General features: G+C 45.1%; 1 protein-coding gene across 2 annotated transcripts in view; it reads left to right on the forward strand.

The window, feature by feature from the left end:
• HOATZ (HOATZ cilia and flagella associated protein) overlaps positions 1–16,079 on the forward strand; it is a 167,074-nt gene extending 150,995 nt beyond the window's left edge. For both annotated transcript variants that reach the window (XM_086958848.1, XM_086958849.1), the window contains one exon: positions 15,313–16,079. In XM_086958848.1, coding sequence (XP_086814974.1) covers positions 15,313–15,379 — 67 coding nt within the window. In that variant the 3' untranslated portion in view covers positions 15,380–16,079. The remainder of the gene's footprint in view (positions 1–15,312) is intronic.
• Positions 16,080–16,279: the final 200 nt, after the last annotated feature.

The following is a 16,279-nucleotide window of genomic DNA, read 5'->3' on the forward strand; positions in this document are numbered from 1 at the left end:
CCTTAGATCCCCAGGAGGTCGTTTAGACCAAAGTAGTCTGTGATTCCTTTAAGGATCTCAGCAACATCGACTGGATGTCTAATCAGGTGCGGGGGGAAACGCCAGCGTGGCAGGCCCATCACGTACTCCCACCCCAGGTCCATGCAGGTTCGGCATGGGCATGCTCTGAGATGGAAATGTCTGAGATGGTGTCGTTCTCCAGATCTCGAAGCAGTGAGTGAGTGCGTGAGAAAAAGGTAATCTATGCAGGAGTATGATGTATGAAAATATGAGTAAAAGGAGTAGGCCTGTGTATCAGGGTGCTTTAACGCTACGCATCCACTAAGCCCAAATCAGCAAGGTCTCACTTAAGTGCAGCAGACATAGCCCCGGCACCTAGAAAGGAGGGAATGCTATGATCAAGTTCAGGGGCCCACAGCAAATTTAGTTCCACCACCACACACAAGATCACTCCTCCCATTCGCAAACTGCTACAGCAAAAGGTCTCTAAACTATGTATCCTGTACCTAATTGGCGATGTAGACATTAAGGACAGTGAGACGATGGGTTCCCCTTTGAAGGGTTAGTTTCAGGTAACGGCCATTCACATCCCTTTTCTTTTTAATTGAGCTCATAACCTCTCCAATGAGCACAATCCGGCCTCTGGCCACCCATAGTGCTCAGTATCAGACTCTGCTTCTGGCAAGTTCTCTGGGCTGTGGATCTGTAGCACAATCCCCCAGCCAATGCTGACTTGAGAGTTTTTCATCACTGGACATAATTTACTCATAATAATTTCACCATTCATCCTCTGCCCTGTTCTTACTTTTCCTGTTCATCTCTTTAACATACCTCACTGACTTCTGCCAGGCATGCCGCGTTGGGACTAGAGGTTGGCACCACTGTTTACAAATCTCCCTCCTTGCCAGGAACCATCCCTTACCGTCTTCAGTATGGTGGTGCAAAAGCCCACCTTATACATAACAGCCACCCGCTGTCTTGGTGGAATCATGTGCCTAAAAGCAGTTTGGGTATTTTGGATGTTACGCACAATGGGAGTCCTCCCGTAGGAGGTGGGTTTCTTGAAGAAGAATGACAGTGGGGCCCTGCAAGAGAAGATAGCGCCAAACTTGCTGCCTTATATTAGTTGGGTTCATGTCTCAGGCATTAACAGAGAGTAGTTTAGTTTGATGTGTAGTGGTCAATGTGCGAGGGAAAAGGCGTAGCAGCTGTGTCTCCTAGTGGGCGTGGGAAGATGCTCCCCAAAGTAGCACTCAGGTGGTGCAGCAGGGAGGGACCTCTATCCCAAATGAGTTATTGGCCAGGATGGAATTAGGGGAAGGGCATAGCTAAAAATGTGAACAAATGAGGAGGCCCGAGTAGTGGCAACTAAGCTGCAAGTGACTAGTGGTATGCCGCATTTGTTAGAGGGAAGCAGAGCCCCCCCCCCGGTAGTCAACCGACCTAGAGAAGTTATAAATTATGTTAAGAACACAAAAATTAGGAAGCCAACGGGACCTAATAGATCCATTCAAGTCCTGGAGCGTCCAGCGTCCAATCACGCCGGTAAAAACGGAGTAGTAACTCGCCAGAGGTGTGAACAGAGGGGGATCATCTGTTGAGAGTGTTCGCCCTGTCAACAGGAGAGGGCTTGTTGACGGCTTCCAAGCACCCTGGCCCCTGCAGCCAGCAGAGGTTGGGGTCAATGGTAAGGTATGGATAGGCCAGGTATATGTCCGAGACTTCTCATGTTTAGAGTGCTGCCATTTAGTGAGCCCGATGGAAGGCAGGCGCTGAGGCCCGCAGGAACAGATTGTGCGCCTTGATCTGGACATGAGGTGGGGTCCTTCATGTCCTCCGCATAGGCGATTATCTCAATAGGCAGAACACCAAGCCCAAGGGGCATGAGTTAAGATGTCTAACTGACCTCGGCTGTTTGTCTCATAGGGAAAGCCAGAGTGTTAGAGAGGTTTAAGATTATACAGAGCCAGTAGCTGAGTGGACTGGGGAGGGCTCCCTTTCCATGTTGCGGAAATGCCAGATGATGTCTCTTTTAGTTTCCTGGGGGCTGTTTCGTTGTAATGTTTATCAGAATGGTGGGGCAGCACCGTAGTCCATATGGGGTGCAGCGCTTCAAGGGAAGGATAGCGGCGCAGCGGCGAGGCACCGTCCTGTGGATCTGTGGAGCTTCAGGAGCTGTTTTGCTTCCATCTGGGACTGGAGAGCCAAGCATTTGTTCTACCACGTGAACATGATAGCAAATAGATGGCCTCACTGGTAGTGAATGTTAAGTTCCTGCAGTTTGTTGATGACGGGCCTTAAGTCCCTGTAGCAGCTTGGGGTGAAGGGAGAAAGTTTTTTGAATAGTTTGGCCACAAAGGATCAGATAAGCTTTGCTCTGTGATGCCTTCAAAATAGCTTCTTTTTCGATAAGGAAGTGGCCTGATCACCCTGGTGTAGATGCCACACAATGAGCCCTGTCCTGTGTTGGGGAGAAGCATCGTCATCACCGCAAATCCTTTGCAGAAGCTCTGCAGTGAAGCCCATGATGTCACTTGCATTTGCTCCCCTGGGATACCACTGATACAGATATTGTTCTGCTGGCTTCTGTTCTCTATGTCTTCCTGCTTCATTTGTAGTTCGATTTGCTGTACTTCCAGTGCTATCACTTTGTGCCAGTGCAAATGTAACAGAGTATGATCCAATAAGGCCTACCAGATGGGGCGGGATCAATGTCACAATACAAAATCTATATAGAACCCCACATTGCCATTAAATGATATTAATCAAAAAAGAGCACAACATACACATTAATCTAGCGCTTTCGATTATTTGTCTTGTTCCTATTTCAAAACTTTTTTTGCAGTTATCAATTTTTGATAATGTTATCTTTCCTGGTACAAACCACACAAATTTACAAATCAGTTAATACAAATAACAGGACATGAATTAAAAAACACAGGAAATTTGAAGATCGAGAACTTGATGTCAATGAGTTATAAATGGTAATTTTGTGCCAGAGCATTTCTTGATATTGTGATCGGACATCCACTCTGCGTTCAAGTCATCTATCCCCCCTACCATTTCATCGACATCATGTCAGTTGTCTTGAATGCAGGGCTTAAAGTCTTTTTGAGGAAACTTATTTCAGAGAGGATTTCTTGTAGGAAGCTGTCATTGTAAGCTTGGGATATGGGTGCTGGCACTGAATCTCCAGCTGCGGTGGTGGGTGAGGGGGTCCGACGAGTCCACATCATGCTGGGGTACTCTATTGCAAAGCGAGGTGACTGGGTTGTCCTTAGTTGATCCAATTGACCTGTCTTGTGAGGATTTGTATCGGTGCATAATAGCAACCTATGTGAGTTGCATAAGAGCAGTGTTCAAGTCAGTTTGGGGTAGCGCACACAGCTGTTCGGCTAGACGCTGCCACAGTGTGGGTTGAGGGCCTTTGCTGTGTAATACGAACTTCCCAAGAGGGCTGTGGATGCCAGTTAGCCAGGGGCTCCCAAAGGAGGCAGCGGGCCCCTCCAGACAGTTCATATGAGGGTCTTATCAGCGCCCATGTCCCGCAATCTGAGCCCAGAAGTCAGCCAGTGGATTAGAGCAACAGGTTAGTATCCACTTCCGGCGCTGCCTTCAGCTGCAAGCGTGTCTCGGAGATGCTAGGGGAGTATTTCTAAAGGTATGTCACCCTGCCATCGCCCAAGAAATGCAGCAGCACCTGGTGCACAGTCTGTGGGTGCCTCTGGACCACCCAGAAACTCCAGCATGTCCATGAAAATTTGCACAGAGAGACCCCTGGATGCCCAGAGAGATAATGGCAGTGGGCATACCCCTTCTCAGCAGGAACCCCTGGGCCTTAGCTCGGCCCACTGAGCCACAGTGCCTTACCTGAAGGCTTCATGTGTACTGGGGTTCCTGGTTTGCAACAGCCCTTGAGCGGGTCCCCACTCTGAGGGGTCCCGAGGCAATCACATGAGGCACTGACATGAGGCAATCACATGAGGCAATCACATGAGGCACTGTTGGTAAAATGGTAGCTGATCGGGGGGATGAGGATGACACAGTTCCCCCCGCAGCACCCTTCTCAACTCATTCTCATGGTAGGACCCTCAGCAGGTGGGCCAGAGTCTCATCCATGCCAGAGGGCCCCCGCATGCATCTTGGATGCACGCCCAGAAATCAAAATGCAGAGGGGCCACAGCACGTCCTCCAAGCAGTCAAAGCCTGTGGATCGAGCTGCCTCCAACGCCCAACTGTGATGCTGGCTACAGTGGACGCTGCTGATTCTTCTGCCGTTCCATGAAGAAAGTATAGAAGGAACATGAGGCCTGCGACCAAGTCACGGCCTAGTCCGCTTTCAAGTGCTGTACCTCACACCTCTGTCAGCAGGGTCACTGAAGGTGGGAGGAGAGGCGGTGCAGACGCCTCTGTTCGGTCACTCTCTGGTAATACCAGCGCATCATCTGGTCAGCCGAAGTCGCTGAGTCACACCCCCACCCAGGCTCAGGCTGGTGCAGGAGGGTAGGCCGAGTCCCCCCACCAATCCACAGCAGACGTTGGAGCCCAATCACTCCGGTCACCCACCAGCAAATCTGCAGGGGCGCAGCCGGTTGGAGGCTTTCTTGCGTAGCCTGTGCTAACCTTCAGGGTGTTTTCTGGAGGCAGGGTCCCGGCAACACCGAGCCCGGTTTCAGAAGTCGTGAGGCCTCCCTCACCTTAATGGCATCTCATCTGCCGGCTGAGCCCGCCAGCAGTCTTCCACAGTTCAGAGTATGGTGAGAGAAGCTTGCTGCTGGCGCAGTGCCACTGCACCCCCTTCACCATTAGAAGGTCCACTCACCCAGGAGGCACCTAAAGGCCTGCAATAGCACAAGGCTGCTCGTTGCAGACACCCCAAGATGGCAGCTTCTCAGCTTTTGGTCACACTTGGGGGAAGTGACTCACCGACTGGACTTTCGTCGCAGGTGTTGAGCCATGCTGCCTAGGTAGGACCACTGCAGCTTGCAAGGTCTCCACACTCCGGTGTATGCTGGGGTCCGACAATTAGCTGCTTGCAGTCCGAGTGGTCTGCAGGCCCCTTGAACCAAGATGGCGGGTCAAGCAGTCTGATATAGGCCACATGAAGGGGTCTGGGTCCCTGTATCTGGGACCATTTTTCTTGAGAATGATAACCCCTCCACACGGACAGGGTGGGAGAAGACAAGCACCCCCACACTGTATGTGTGCCACTTGAGTGCAGTCCCGGTTCTTCAAATGGTGTTGGAAGGCCGAGGGGTCCGGAGTTAAGACAAAACGCATCCTACTCCATGCTTTGCTAGGTCATGCCTCAAAAGCTTTCTTTAGCCTGGGTAAAAAAAGGCAGCTCTAAACTGCACTACCAGCTGCAGTGGCAGGCATGAGACAAGTTAGTGCTACTTTTGGTTGTCGCACAACTAGTAGTATTTAATATACAGGCCCAAGGTACATGTAGCACTATATACTGTGTACTTACATGTTTATATATGTACATTAAATGTGGGAGTATACCAATTTTACCATGTTTCAATAGCGAGCACTTTACCACTGGTTAGCATAGGTACAGTGCGCAGAGTCCTAATGTCAACAAAAACAATTGGTGACAAAGTTTTCATCTGCACATTTTCACACCTATGACTCGTTTAGAAAAGTAGCATACTGTTCTGTGTCCAAAAAGGTTCTTCAGACCCTACTGGTTGCAGGGATATATAGTGTTTGTTGGTTGTCCAAAAACACACAAGATACTGAGTTTAGAAATAGAGGGTATTTGACACCTTTGAATTTGGGGTCAAGTGATTTAGAGGGAAGTTTGAAAAAAGTGATCTTTCTTGCACACTGCCTTACATTTGGAAGTCAATAATGGAGAGAAATTCAGTTTATAGTAAAAATGTTATACCACTTTGTTTTCCCACACTTTATCCGATAAATGAATTATACTACTTGTCTGGCTCAGCCTAGCATTCCTAATATAAAAGGCCCAAAATGCTGCTGCAACAACATTCCTGTTTAAAATAATTACCTGTTTGGCCATGGGTTTGGTGCAGTATTTCGGCCCAGGTTTGGCTGCCACCCAGAAAACCTATCAAACAAGGCTGCCTAGTTTCCAGTCTGCTTATGTGAGCCATTTCTATTTTTGTAGTGTTCTGATGTATGACCTTGCCCAGCCTCAGTTGTGACATTTTGAGTGACACTGTATTTCAAATATAACCAATGACCAAACCAGTGAAATTTCACCCATCAATCAAAGGATTTTACCCTCCTGGTCTTATCACTATCCCACAGCAGAGGACTTGCCTTAACAGTAGTAGGAAATAGCCTAGTAAGGACAACAAACATTTAAAGAGGGTCAAAGGGGATTTTAAAGACCAAACTCTGATGCGGCCCCTGCATATACTGAAAGTCAAAAAGTATCAGAGGGTCTAGGATAACAATAACAAGAACGCCGGATATGCACCTATAGAGAACTCTAGTACCATGCCATGTGTCTACTATAGAGACATAGGTCAGCCTTACATTAAACCCACCAAGTGATCAGATAAGGATGCCCATCAGTCACCACACGGAACCGCCCTTCATCATTTGGGTTCCTCTTAAGACCACCATTGGTGTTATCTATTATCTTTCACATGGAGGGCTGAGATTGTTAAAGACCCTCACAAGATCAGATAGATTTTCCCTGGTCTTACTTCTCAACTAAGAGGATGTTTGAGTGTTGAAGAAGGGGACTGATGTCGCAGTGCAAAAATTAGTGAGAAAACAAATAAGATGTGTGAAGTAAAATTGGATGAGGGGGTACTGGACGTAAACTTTATTCTGTTGCTACCGTCTCTACCAATGTTAAAAGTAGTCAGAGACAACCAAAATATTTTTGGATCGTCTAGATGTATTCTAGGGTCAACATGTTTCAGCAATTTATGACGCAGATTGTCATTGCTTTCATCAGGACCACAGTAAACTGATTGCTACTATGAACAAGTGCTCTTGAAACAAAAATTGTGCTCAAAACTTTAAATAAATTTCAAAACCGATACTTAGATCACCTGTATCCACTAGGTGTCCGCATCGGTCGCTTCACCTTTCCAAGTTGGGGGTTTCTGGGAATAGTGAAAACATGGAAATATTAAAATAGAAGTCTTGTTAGTAAACACTGCGTTCTTATACTTGTATACATATAATAGGTTCTGACTTTACAATCCTAGTAATAAATGACATATGTTCAAGCACAACCATAGAAACATCTTATTCAGTGCTAAAATCTCAACAGTGGATCGAATTGTCAAAATAGCCAAAGGAGATGACATCTTACCCCACTTGGAAGATGTATGGACCTCACCCCACCTGGCCACGGCTCAGGGTTAAGGGGAAGCACCGCTCTAAAAAAGGGGCAAAAAACAGCAAAGCTGAAAATGCCACTTGTATCTCATATATTTAGACAAACAAATATCAGCGCCAAACACCGCTCTGTGTTGCTTCACTCAAAGGGAGTTGTAACCCCAGCACGTTTAGATCAAAAATCGTAGTGGAGTTGTTGACCACTACCTAACACACTCAGTCTAAAAGTTACAAAACTCGCCCCAACTCTGTATGTGAGTTTGGATCAAAAGTAGTAATGGAGTTGTTAACCACTACCCAGCATACTCAATATAAAAGTTACAATACTCGCCCCAACTCTGTATGCGAGTCTGTAATAAGTAGAAGCGAGTGAGACCAAATTCGCCATTACCATCGTGAAAACACGATCCCAACATGTCGGCATCTCTCTAAAAGGCACCCTACCTCTCCGTCGGTACTTCGTGTCGGCGTCTGAGCCGATCGGGGAGGTACGTGATCTGACTTCGGCTTCTGTATATGACGCGTAGCGTCATTGGCCGATGGTCAGTCACGTGGGTCCCCTGGTGGTGGTACGACGTGTTCGATTGGCTGAATGCGCGGCCAATGAAAACGCTCGACGAGCGTTACTTGGAGACATGTAAACAAACCGGGGTTTTTTTAAACAAGCAGGCATGCAACTTTAAACTACGCGCCCAGGTTGCTAATGACAATAACGAAGAGCAACAAGTTACGCTAAGTGTGTTACCACCCCGATTATAAAAAAAAAAAAAAAAAGGGGGGACATTATTACTTCATCGTGAGAAGTTGCCCAACATGTTGTTAGGGAAGTCTACTATAAATTATACTGTGTGAACTAGCAGGGGTGTTATGAAACTCATATGGCGAGAATTACAAATAGTATGTATAAAGTTTCATGCATACAGAGTCAGGCAAGCACCATCGTTAGTTTTTAATGGAAGTCTTATGCATCACTAACTTACGGCAAGTCCCAAAATTATGGAAATCATAGACTGGCCCACGGTATATCATCATTGAGCCCTACCGGGCGCATTCAGCCAATCGAACACGTCGTACCACCACCGGGGGACCCACGTGACTGACTATCGGCCAATGATGCTACGCGTCATATACAGAAGCCGAAGTCAGTTCACGTACCTCCCCGATCGGCTCAGACGCCGACACGAAGTACTGTAACTTTTATAATGAGTATGCTGGGTAGTGGTTAACAACTCCATTACTACTTTTGATCCAAACTCACATACAGAGTTGGGGCGAGTTTTGTAACTTTTAGACTGAGTGTGTTAGGTAGTGGTCAATAACTCCACTACGATTTTTGATCTAAACGTGCTGGGGTTACAACTCCCTTTGAGTGAAGCAACACAGAGCGGTGTTTGGCGCTGATATTTGTTTGTCTAAATATATGAGATACAAGTGGCATTTTCAGCTTTGCTGTTTTTTGCCCCTTTTTTAGAGCGGTGCTTCCCCTTAACCCTGAGCCGTGGCCAGGTGGGGTGAGGTCCATACATCTTCCAAGTGGGGTAAGATGTCATCTCCTTTGGCTATTTTGACAATTCGATCCACTGTTGAGATTTTAGCACTGAATAAGATGTTTCTATGGTTGTGCTTGAACATACGTCATTTATTACTAGGATTGTAAAGTCAGAACCTATTATATGTATACAAGTATAAGAATGTGATGTTTACTAACAAGACTTCTATTTTAATATTTCCATGTTTTCACTATTCCCAGAAACCCCTAACTTGGAAAGGTGAAGCGACCGATGCGGACACCTAGTGGATACAGGTGATCTAAGTATCGGTTTTGAAATTTATTTAAAGTTTTGAGCACAATTTTTGTTTCAAGAGCACTCGTTCGTAGTAGCAATCAGTTTACTGTGGTCCTGATGAAAGCAATAACAATCTGTGTCATAAATTGCTGAAACATGTTGATCCTAGAATACATCTAGACAATCCAAAAATATTTTGGTTGTCTCTGACTACTTTTTAACATTGGTAGAGAGGGTAGCAACAGAATAAAGTTTACTTCCAGTACCCCCTCATCCAATTTTACTTCACACATCTTCTTCATTGTTTTCTCACTAATTTTTGCACTGCGACATTAGTCCCCTTCTTCAACACTCAAACATCCTCTTAGATGAGAAGTAAGACCAGGGAAAATCTATCTGATCATGTGAGGGTCTTTAACAATCTCAGCCCTCCATGTGAAAGATAATAGATAACACCAATGGTGGTCTTAAGAGGAACCCAAATGATGAAGGGCGGTTCCGTGTGGTGACTGATGGGCATCCTTATCTGATCACTTGGTGGGTTTAATGTAAGGCTGACCTATGTCTCTATAGTATACACATGGCATGGTACTAGAGTCCTCTGTAGGTGCATATCCGGCGTTCTTGTTCTTGTTATCCTAGACCCTCTGATACTTTTTGTCTTTCAGGAAATAGCCTAGTAACATAAATTGACTTCAGTGCAGACTCTTTAGGGATTCCTTGATGGTAACCAGTGGAGGCTCCTCCGCTAAGGCAGTGGAGCATCACCCCACTGCTTCTCAGCAGTGAAGTAAAGGACACACAAAATGATATTAAATCGCATTATTATCATTTTAAGTTTCCTCCAGCTGCAGCTTTGTGGACGGGGCGAGGCTACTCCCATGACAGAGGAGCAGGGGAGGCGTGGTATGCCCACTCCTAAGTGCACATGACTGTTTGGCCAGCCCTATCGGGCCGGCCAAACACTCATGCTCACTTTGCATGTTCTCCATGCAGGGTTCAGTACAGCCTGCATGGAGTACATGCCCAGGCCCCCATTCCCTGGCTGAGCGCCGAACCATGGCTCTCGGATAGCGTTGTGATTGGCTCAGGGGAGCCTGGTTGCCCGGGTGCTTCCTGCCTGCTGCTTCCTGCATCTGAAACAGATACAGGAAGAAGTGGGCAGAAGAGAGTCGGCGGCCCTCTGGCCGTCACAGGTGTTTTTTTGTTTTTTTAACCTTTTTGTCCATACCCTGTCCCTATCCCCGCCCCACCTCACCCAACCACCCGAATCCGGTAGTAGCCTCTGCTCATGGTAACCTTCCCTGAAGGGCGCCTGCCACCTTCACCAGCTAGTACAAACATGTGCGCTCTGCCTTCACCCAAAGGCCTTTAGATCATGCATTGCTCAGGTGTTATTGATGGCTGTAGGTTTCGGAAACTGGGAAGCAACGTGTAATGCACAGCACTGAGCAATAGCTAATTCATTTCCTGTTGCTCTTTCACGTCATGCATAAATTCAAATGTATTTTTAGTTAACAATGTTTGCTGGCAATTGGTCATTTATTATGTGTGACATCTCTTGGCAGTTGATACTTTTCAATCCACATCTCATTGCATTCTGGGACATGTAGTTTCACTTTTCCAATTAAGAATTTGAGATTAAATACCAAAAGTGCAAGGTGATGCTGGCTAAATACCCTTGTTCTCTACTGGATGAAGAAGGCACACATAACACAGACACTTTGCAACCAGCCGCGGCCTGCGCAGGTAAGAGCGGTGGGGCAAAGTACGGGGGGGGGGGGAGATTTCGACGGACGATGACGAGGCAAAGTTAATTATTTATTTGATTTTACCTTGTCATCTGTCGAAATACCCCACCACCACTCAGCCCCACCACTATTTGCAACTATGACAACTAAGGTAAGTCTAGAGTTCTGCATCCTCTACTAGTATCGAGGAGCATTTTGCACTGACCAGCCGCCTGTGGCCAGCCTTCTTGCTCATATAAGCTGAGTTTGCCAGCTGCCCTCTCTGCTGGTTTGCTGCCCGTTTCAAAATGATCCAGTTTGTAGAACCTGGCAGGGAGAGAGGCGAGTATAGAGGGCATGCATGCATAGCCAGCAGGGAAGCCTTCCCCGGTTCTTTCCAGCACAGAGTTTACACGTGGCCAGTTCTCTACCTGCTCTACCAATCTGTACAAAAATAAGCAAAATCACTTAAAGGCAGAATTTTTTGCCTTTATCAGTGCATACCTCAACAGCAAATGTAAATAGAAAGCACTTTTAAATGTGTTCTAGAGCTACATTAATGATTCATGGCTATGGTAAACAAAGTAAGAAAAGTCATGTTACTAGTGAATATATATGATTTTGTTTATAGTCCTATTTATTATCATATCCAGGCCTTTTCAGACTCTTAAAACAAACACACATAGCAATTAATTTTTCAGTGGAAAAGTGGCAAACCTAGTCCAGCAGGGAGTAAGTCTGCCTTCATCTTGAGGGGCAAATGCCCAAATGTGTAAGGGCAGAGACAGGGTAGTCTGATTTGGAAGGTTACTGTCCGGAATCAGACATTACAGTCTCAGCTCAGCTGCCAGACCTCTCACAGTGATGATCAAATAAGGCTCGTCGTCCTATTCCATGGCACGCACTAGCAGTGATAGTGTCAAAACACAACCCGACGGGAGCAACACCTTGCATGAGGCCCACAAAAGGGAGAACAGTCCCCAATCCAAGTCCCGAATCAGGAGGCAGAAAATTAGGTTGGAAGGAAGCTCAGAGGGGTTAAATTAACACCTTCCAGACTGGTAGCTAATATCACCCTATTTGCCTGATTTTGGACCTTGCAGTGATGCGCAGAATATTCTCATTTATGTTCGTTTAACCCTAGATGTGTGGCACTTTGCATCCCAAACCAGACATTTTTAATCTAGACACCCAGAGTAGCCCAGGGCGATGTGAAATGCATGAATCCCTTTACCTTTTCTTACCCACAGTGCCTAAAATCATATCTTTCCCTCCTTGTTTGGTGACAGAACGTCTGGAATATGTGGGGATTTACAGAATTCCTACCATCCAGTGGTTCCACACCTCTCCCAATAAAAATGCTACCCCACTTGTGTGGCTGAGCCTAGCGCCTGCAACAGGAACAAATCAAACCAGGGACAAAGCAACACCTCATGAAGGGCTCACATTAAAAAATCATGAGGTCTTGGCTGACTCCAGCCCTAAAAAGAGCCTTCTTTGATAATCCTGAAGTGTTGTAGGCTATAATATTTGAAGCTGTCCAGTTTTCCTGATTGCAAATCAACAGACTGCTCAAATGCTCAATGTAAGAAATTGGGTTATTAGATGAGAAAGCTAGGAGTCTTTCACAAGTAATAGGTCTTCACCTTTCTCTTTACTGACAACCAAGCACTCCATCATGGCACTTTACTCGTGGGGAGTGGGCCCCATGCATGCACTCCCCATTAATGATCAAGAACAAAGGTTGCGCCGTCCCTAAGGGCTTGGCCCTCCCCAGGGGAGTTGTAGAAATCATGACGGAGGGCTATACACTCACTTTCTTAACCGCTCCCTCCAAGAGACCGAGCTTCAGAGGCATTTTGCCAGGCCTTGTAGGGCTGGTAGCTTGTTCTAGCCACCAGGTGCATTTTGTTCAGACCTTCTGCCCAATAAAGCTGGATTCTTGTTTAGGGCCTTAATTTTGCTGATCCCTTGCCTAACCTATCTTCTGCCTGGGCTCCTGATGCCCTTTCCTGCTTGGGCGCATTTTTCACATCTCCTCCAAAGCCAACAAGCAGATCACCCTTGCTGCTACACTACCCAGCTCCCACAGCTTCTTGGTGATATGCAGGGCCCCTGTGTGTCATAGGAGTCAAAGGCCAGTCCACAGAAGTTCCAGGGAAACCCTCCAGCAGGTCCATTACTCATACAGTTCCTCAGGGGGCAGAAGTGGTTCAGCACCACTGGCCCTGGAGAGACCCATCTTAGTCCTGTCCTGGGTGTCTTGGGTGGCAACTGAAATTTCAGAGTCCCATAATCCATAATTGCAAAGTTTCAGGGATCTTCTTTGTTCCATGTTTACAATTTTCTGGTGTCGAGACCCAGATCCGGTGTTTTCTCAAGTGTCTCTACCTTGTGCAGGAAGTTTTAAGAGGGGGTGGCACGCTCTGGAAAGTGTGCACCCCTGCCCAATTGAAGGGAACCGAGTCATCATGTTACTCCTGCCCCAACCCTCCTGCGCAGCACTGTGGGACATTCCAACACGACAGTTTAAAGTATCCTATGAAAAAACTTTCCATGAAAGATTAGGACCCCACCCCCAACTAACTCAGCTGCCTTATCCCTTTCCACAAAAACTAAAAAAAAAAAAGAGCCCTCTTGTGTTTGGGTCCAAAGGTCTGGCCTTCCTCCGTTGTTTCTGTGGGCATGGAATTGTCGAGCAAAGGTGCAGCGTGAAGAGTTAATATCCAGAATTCATCTCCAAAGCCCCGTCCTTTCCAAGGAACTAGGCAAAGCAATGCTAATGACTCAACTGTGTGAATAGGCCTTTGATCCTCCTACTCGACAGCAGAGCAATGAACTTGGTCCAGTAAGGGCGCAAATTCTTGGAATCTGATTATGGCTGGGTCAAGGAAATATGAAAATTCCTAAAGTGCCATAAGGAGTACAGTTATCACAAAAGCAACAGTGGATCTGCACTTGGTGTACATGGTTTGATACCTGACCAATATCTCTAGGCCTACGTATGGGGAACCTGTATGGTGGCACAGATTTCGCTCATCGGAAATAATGCAGTGAGCTCACAGTCTTATCAGTAAACACTACAGACCTACAAAACGAGTGTCCGCTCAAATGATAAGGCCTCTACCAAGTCAACAGCAATCCCTGAATTGTCCGTTTTGTGACCGGCTACCTGTGCCCAGATACAGTTTGAGCTAGTCTGTAGTCTCACACTGTGACCCTGCTCACATGTCCAAATGCATGCACTCACGTGTTCACATGTAATCAGCACAGAGTCTCTGGCCCTATCTGTGCAGCAGCTCTGTTATCCTAAAAGGCAGACACTAGTGTTTGGTACAGTCAGTCCATTTTCACAGAATTTACAGTGAGTTAGACTTTATTGGCTTAGACTCAAATCCAGGTAGTCAGAAAGCAAATAATCCACGGTTATTAAATGGGTTGAACTCATTTCCTGTACCTAAGAAGTCCTGTAAATGTGTAATTTGAAGCTCCCTTATATTGGTAAGACCAGACTGTCTCTCTGCCTTCTCCGATTCCCCATCTGCAGTGATATCAGGATTGTACCAATTTATCTTCACTTTCTTTAGAAGTTAAACGCTAATTTCTTAACCTGGTTTTGTAACTATTTCCAGACTGTGAGTTTGCATATGTGTTTTTAGTTGGAAAGCTTTATTTAAATATTAAAACCTTTAATGTTTATGGAAGTGGATGTAATTTTAGCATGCAATAATACATTTATTTTTCATGTATAGTTCTACTGTGTTTTTGGATACCCTGTTCGTCCTATATTATAAAGTGAAAAAATGCTAAATGTTTTACATATTAACCACATGGCTTTGGTTGCAAATGGCTCAATAAAAATGTTTCTTAACAGTTGTAAAAAAAACTACATTTAAAGAAAAATAAGGCAAATCCTGTATTTCGCATGATTCGTTGTGCCATTCCTGATTTTGATAACATTGGACTACCTTTGTAGAAGAAATTGACATTGACTGTTCAATATGTTTCCATCAAAATTGCAACTTGTGGCATTTTGTTGAAGCTTGGTGGTAGATGGGCATCTGTTTTATAACAGGAAGAGGTTTTCTCTATTTTCGTCTAAGCACACCCAATTTTTTAAAGGTTTCATCCTTTATTTACAAATTCTTGCATTTGTTCCTTTTCCTCATGTTGCTATTTTTTTTATCCTTGTATTCATAGCAGAACCCCGTGGCCCTTTCACGTTGGTTCAGCATACAACCACAATTTACCATTTAAAACATTTTCTCAGTATGTTTTTACATTTGTTTTATAAACATAGTACCTGACAAAATTATTGCCATTTATTTGGGTAATAAGAACAGTCTTTGGTTATATACCAACAGGAACTTTAGATAATGGCCTTCTATTAATGATCAACACAACACAATGTGAGTCCCTCAAGCTGTTTCTGTGTACTGCTGACCTGGTGTTAATGTTTTCTGCAGGACAACGTGTACCATCTCTGATATTGAGGATATGGAAGCTGTGAAGGCCCTTCCACCGCTTGACTGAGAGATCCTCTGCTTGCTAGAATGTGGCTGAACAGGAGATTCACATACTCTGATTACTTTGTGAAATTTCAAAATATGAAAAATTCAATAAATGTATAGGGAGATCTGTTCACCCGTAGTAACATGAAGTTAGTCATTAACCTTATGGACCTAAAAGAGTATTACTGTAGCTTACTTCTTGCCACTTAATGATACAAATTGTATCCGGGCCTATATTAATGTGTTCTAACCGTACGGTTCACATGGACGGCTAAATGTGTGGAACTTGGTACCAGCACCATGCAGCAGTATTCTGCATATAAAAATAAGTTTGTAACCATCAGTGCATGCGACTACGACCACAACTCTTACTACTTTATGAAATATTGTAACCATGTCCTTCACTGCTTTTGGTTCAATTGTTGGGAACCCTGACTACAACTAATTAAAAAATGGAGTTCTGTTTGTATTTTATTTTACGATGTTCACATTAGTTCCACGTTCTAATTTGAATTGATAATCAATCTTATTTTTTAATTATAGTATTGCGATAATGTTGCAAGATATTTCTGTTAACTTGGCACTCGGTTTCCATTTTTTCTGGTTTCCTGACGTTTCTGACTCTTTTTGGTTTCATATGTTTTTTAAAATGTTAAACAGAGTAAGTCAATTTTACTACACAAGAAGAAAACAAGAAATCAATAAATTCTTCATAAAGTCAATTGTCCCATCTGTACTACAGCTTTAGCACCATATTTTGTTAACCCTATAGCATTAGGAAACATTTTAGCAGACAGTCAGCTAGATTCATCAAGCATTTTTGCGAGCGCAAACGGTGCGAATCGCAAAATTCGGCCGTTTGCGCCCGCAAAAATGGCATTTGGAATTCATCAATGGGTCATGAACTCGCAATTTGAGATTC

Source organism: Lissotriton vulgaris, chromosome 2_1, assembly GCF_964263255.1.
Source record: "Lissotriton vulgaris chromosome 2_1, aLisVul1.2, whole genome shotgun sequence".
NCBI classification, from domain to species: Eukaryota; Metazoa; Chordata; class Amphibia; order Caudata; family Salamandridae; genus Lissotriton; species Lissotriton vulgaris.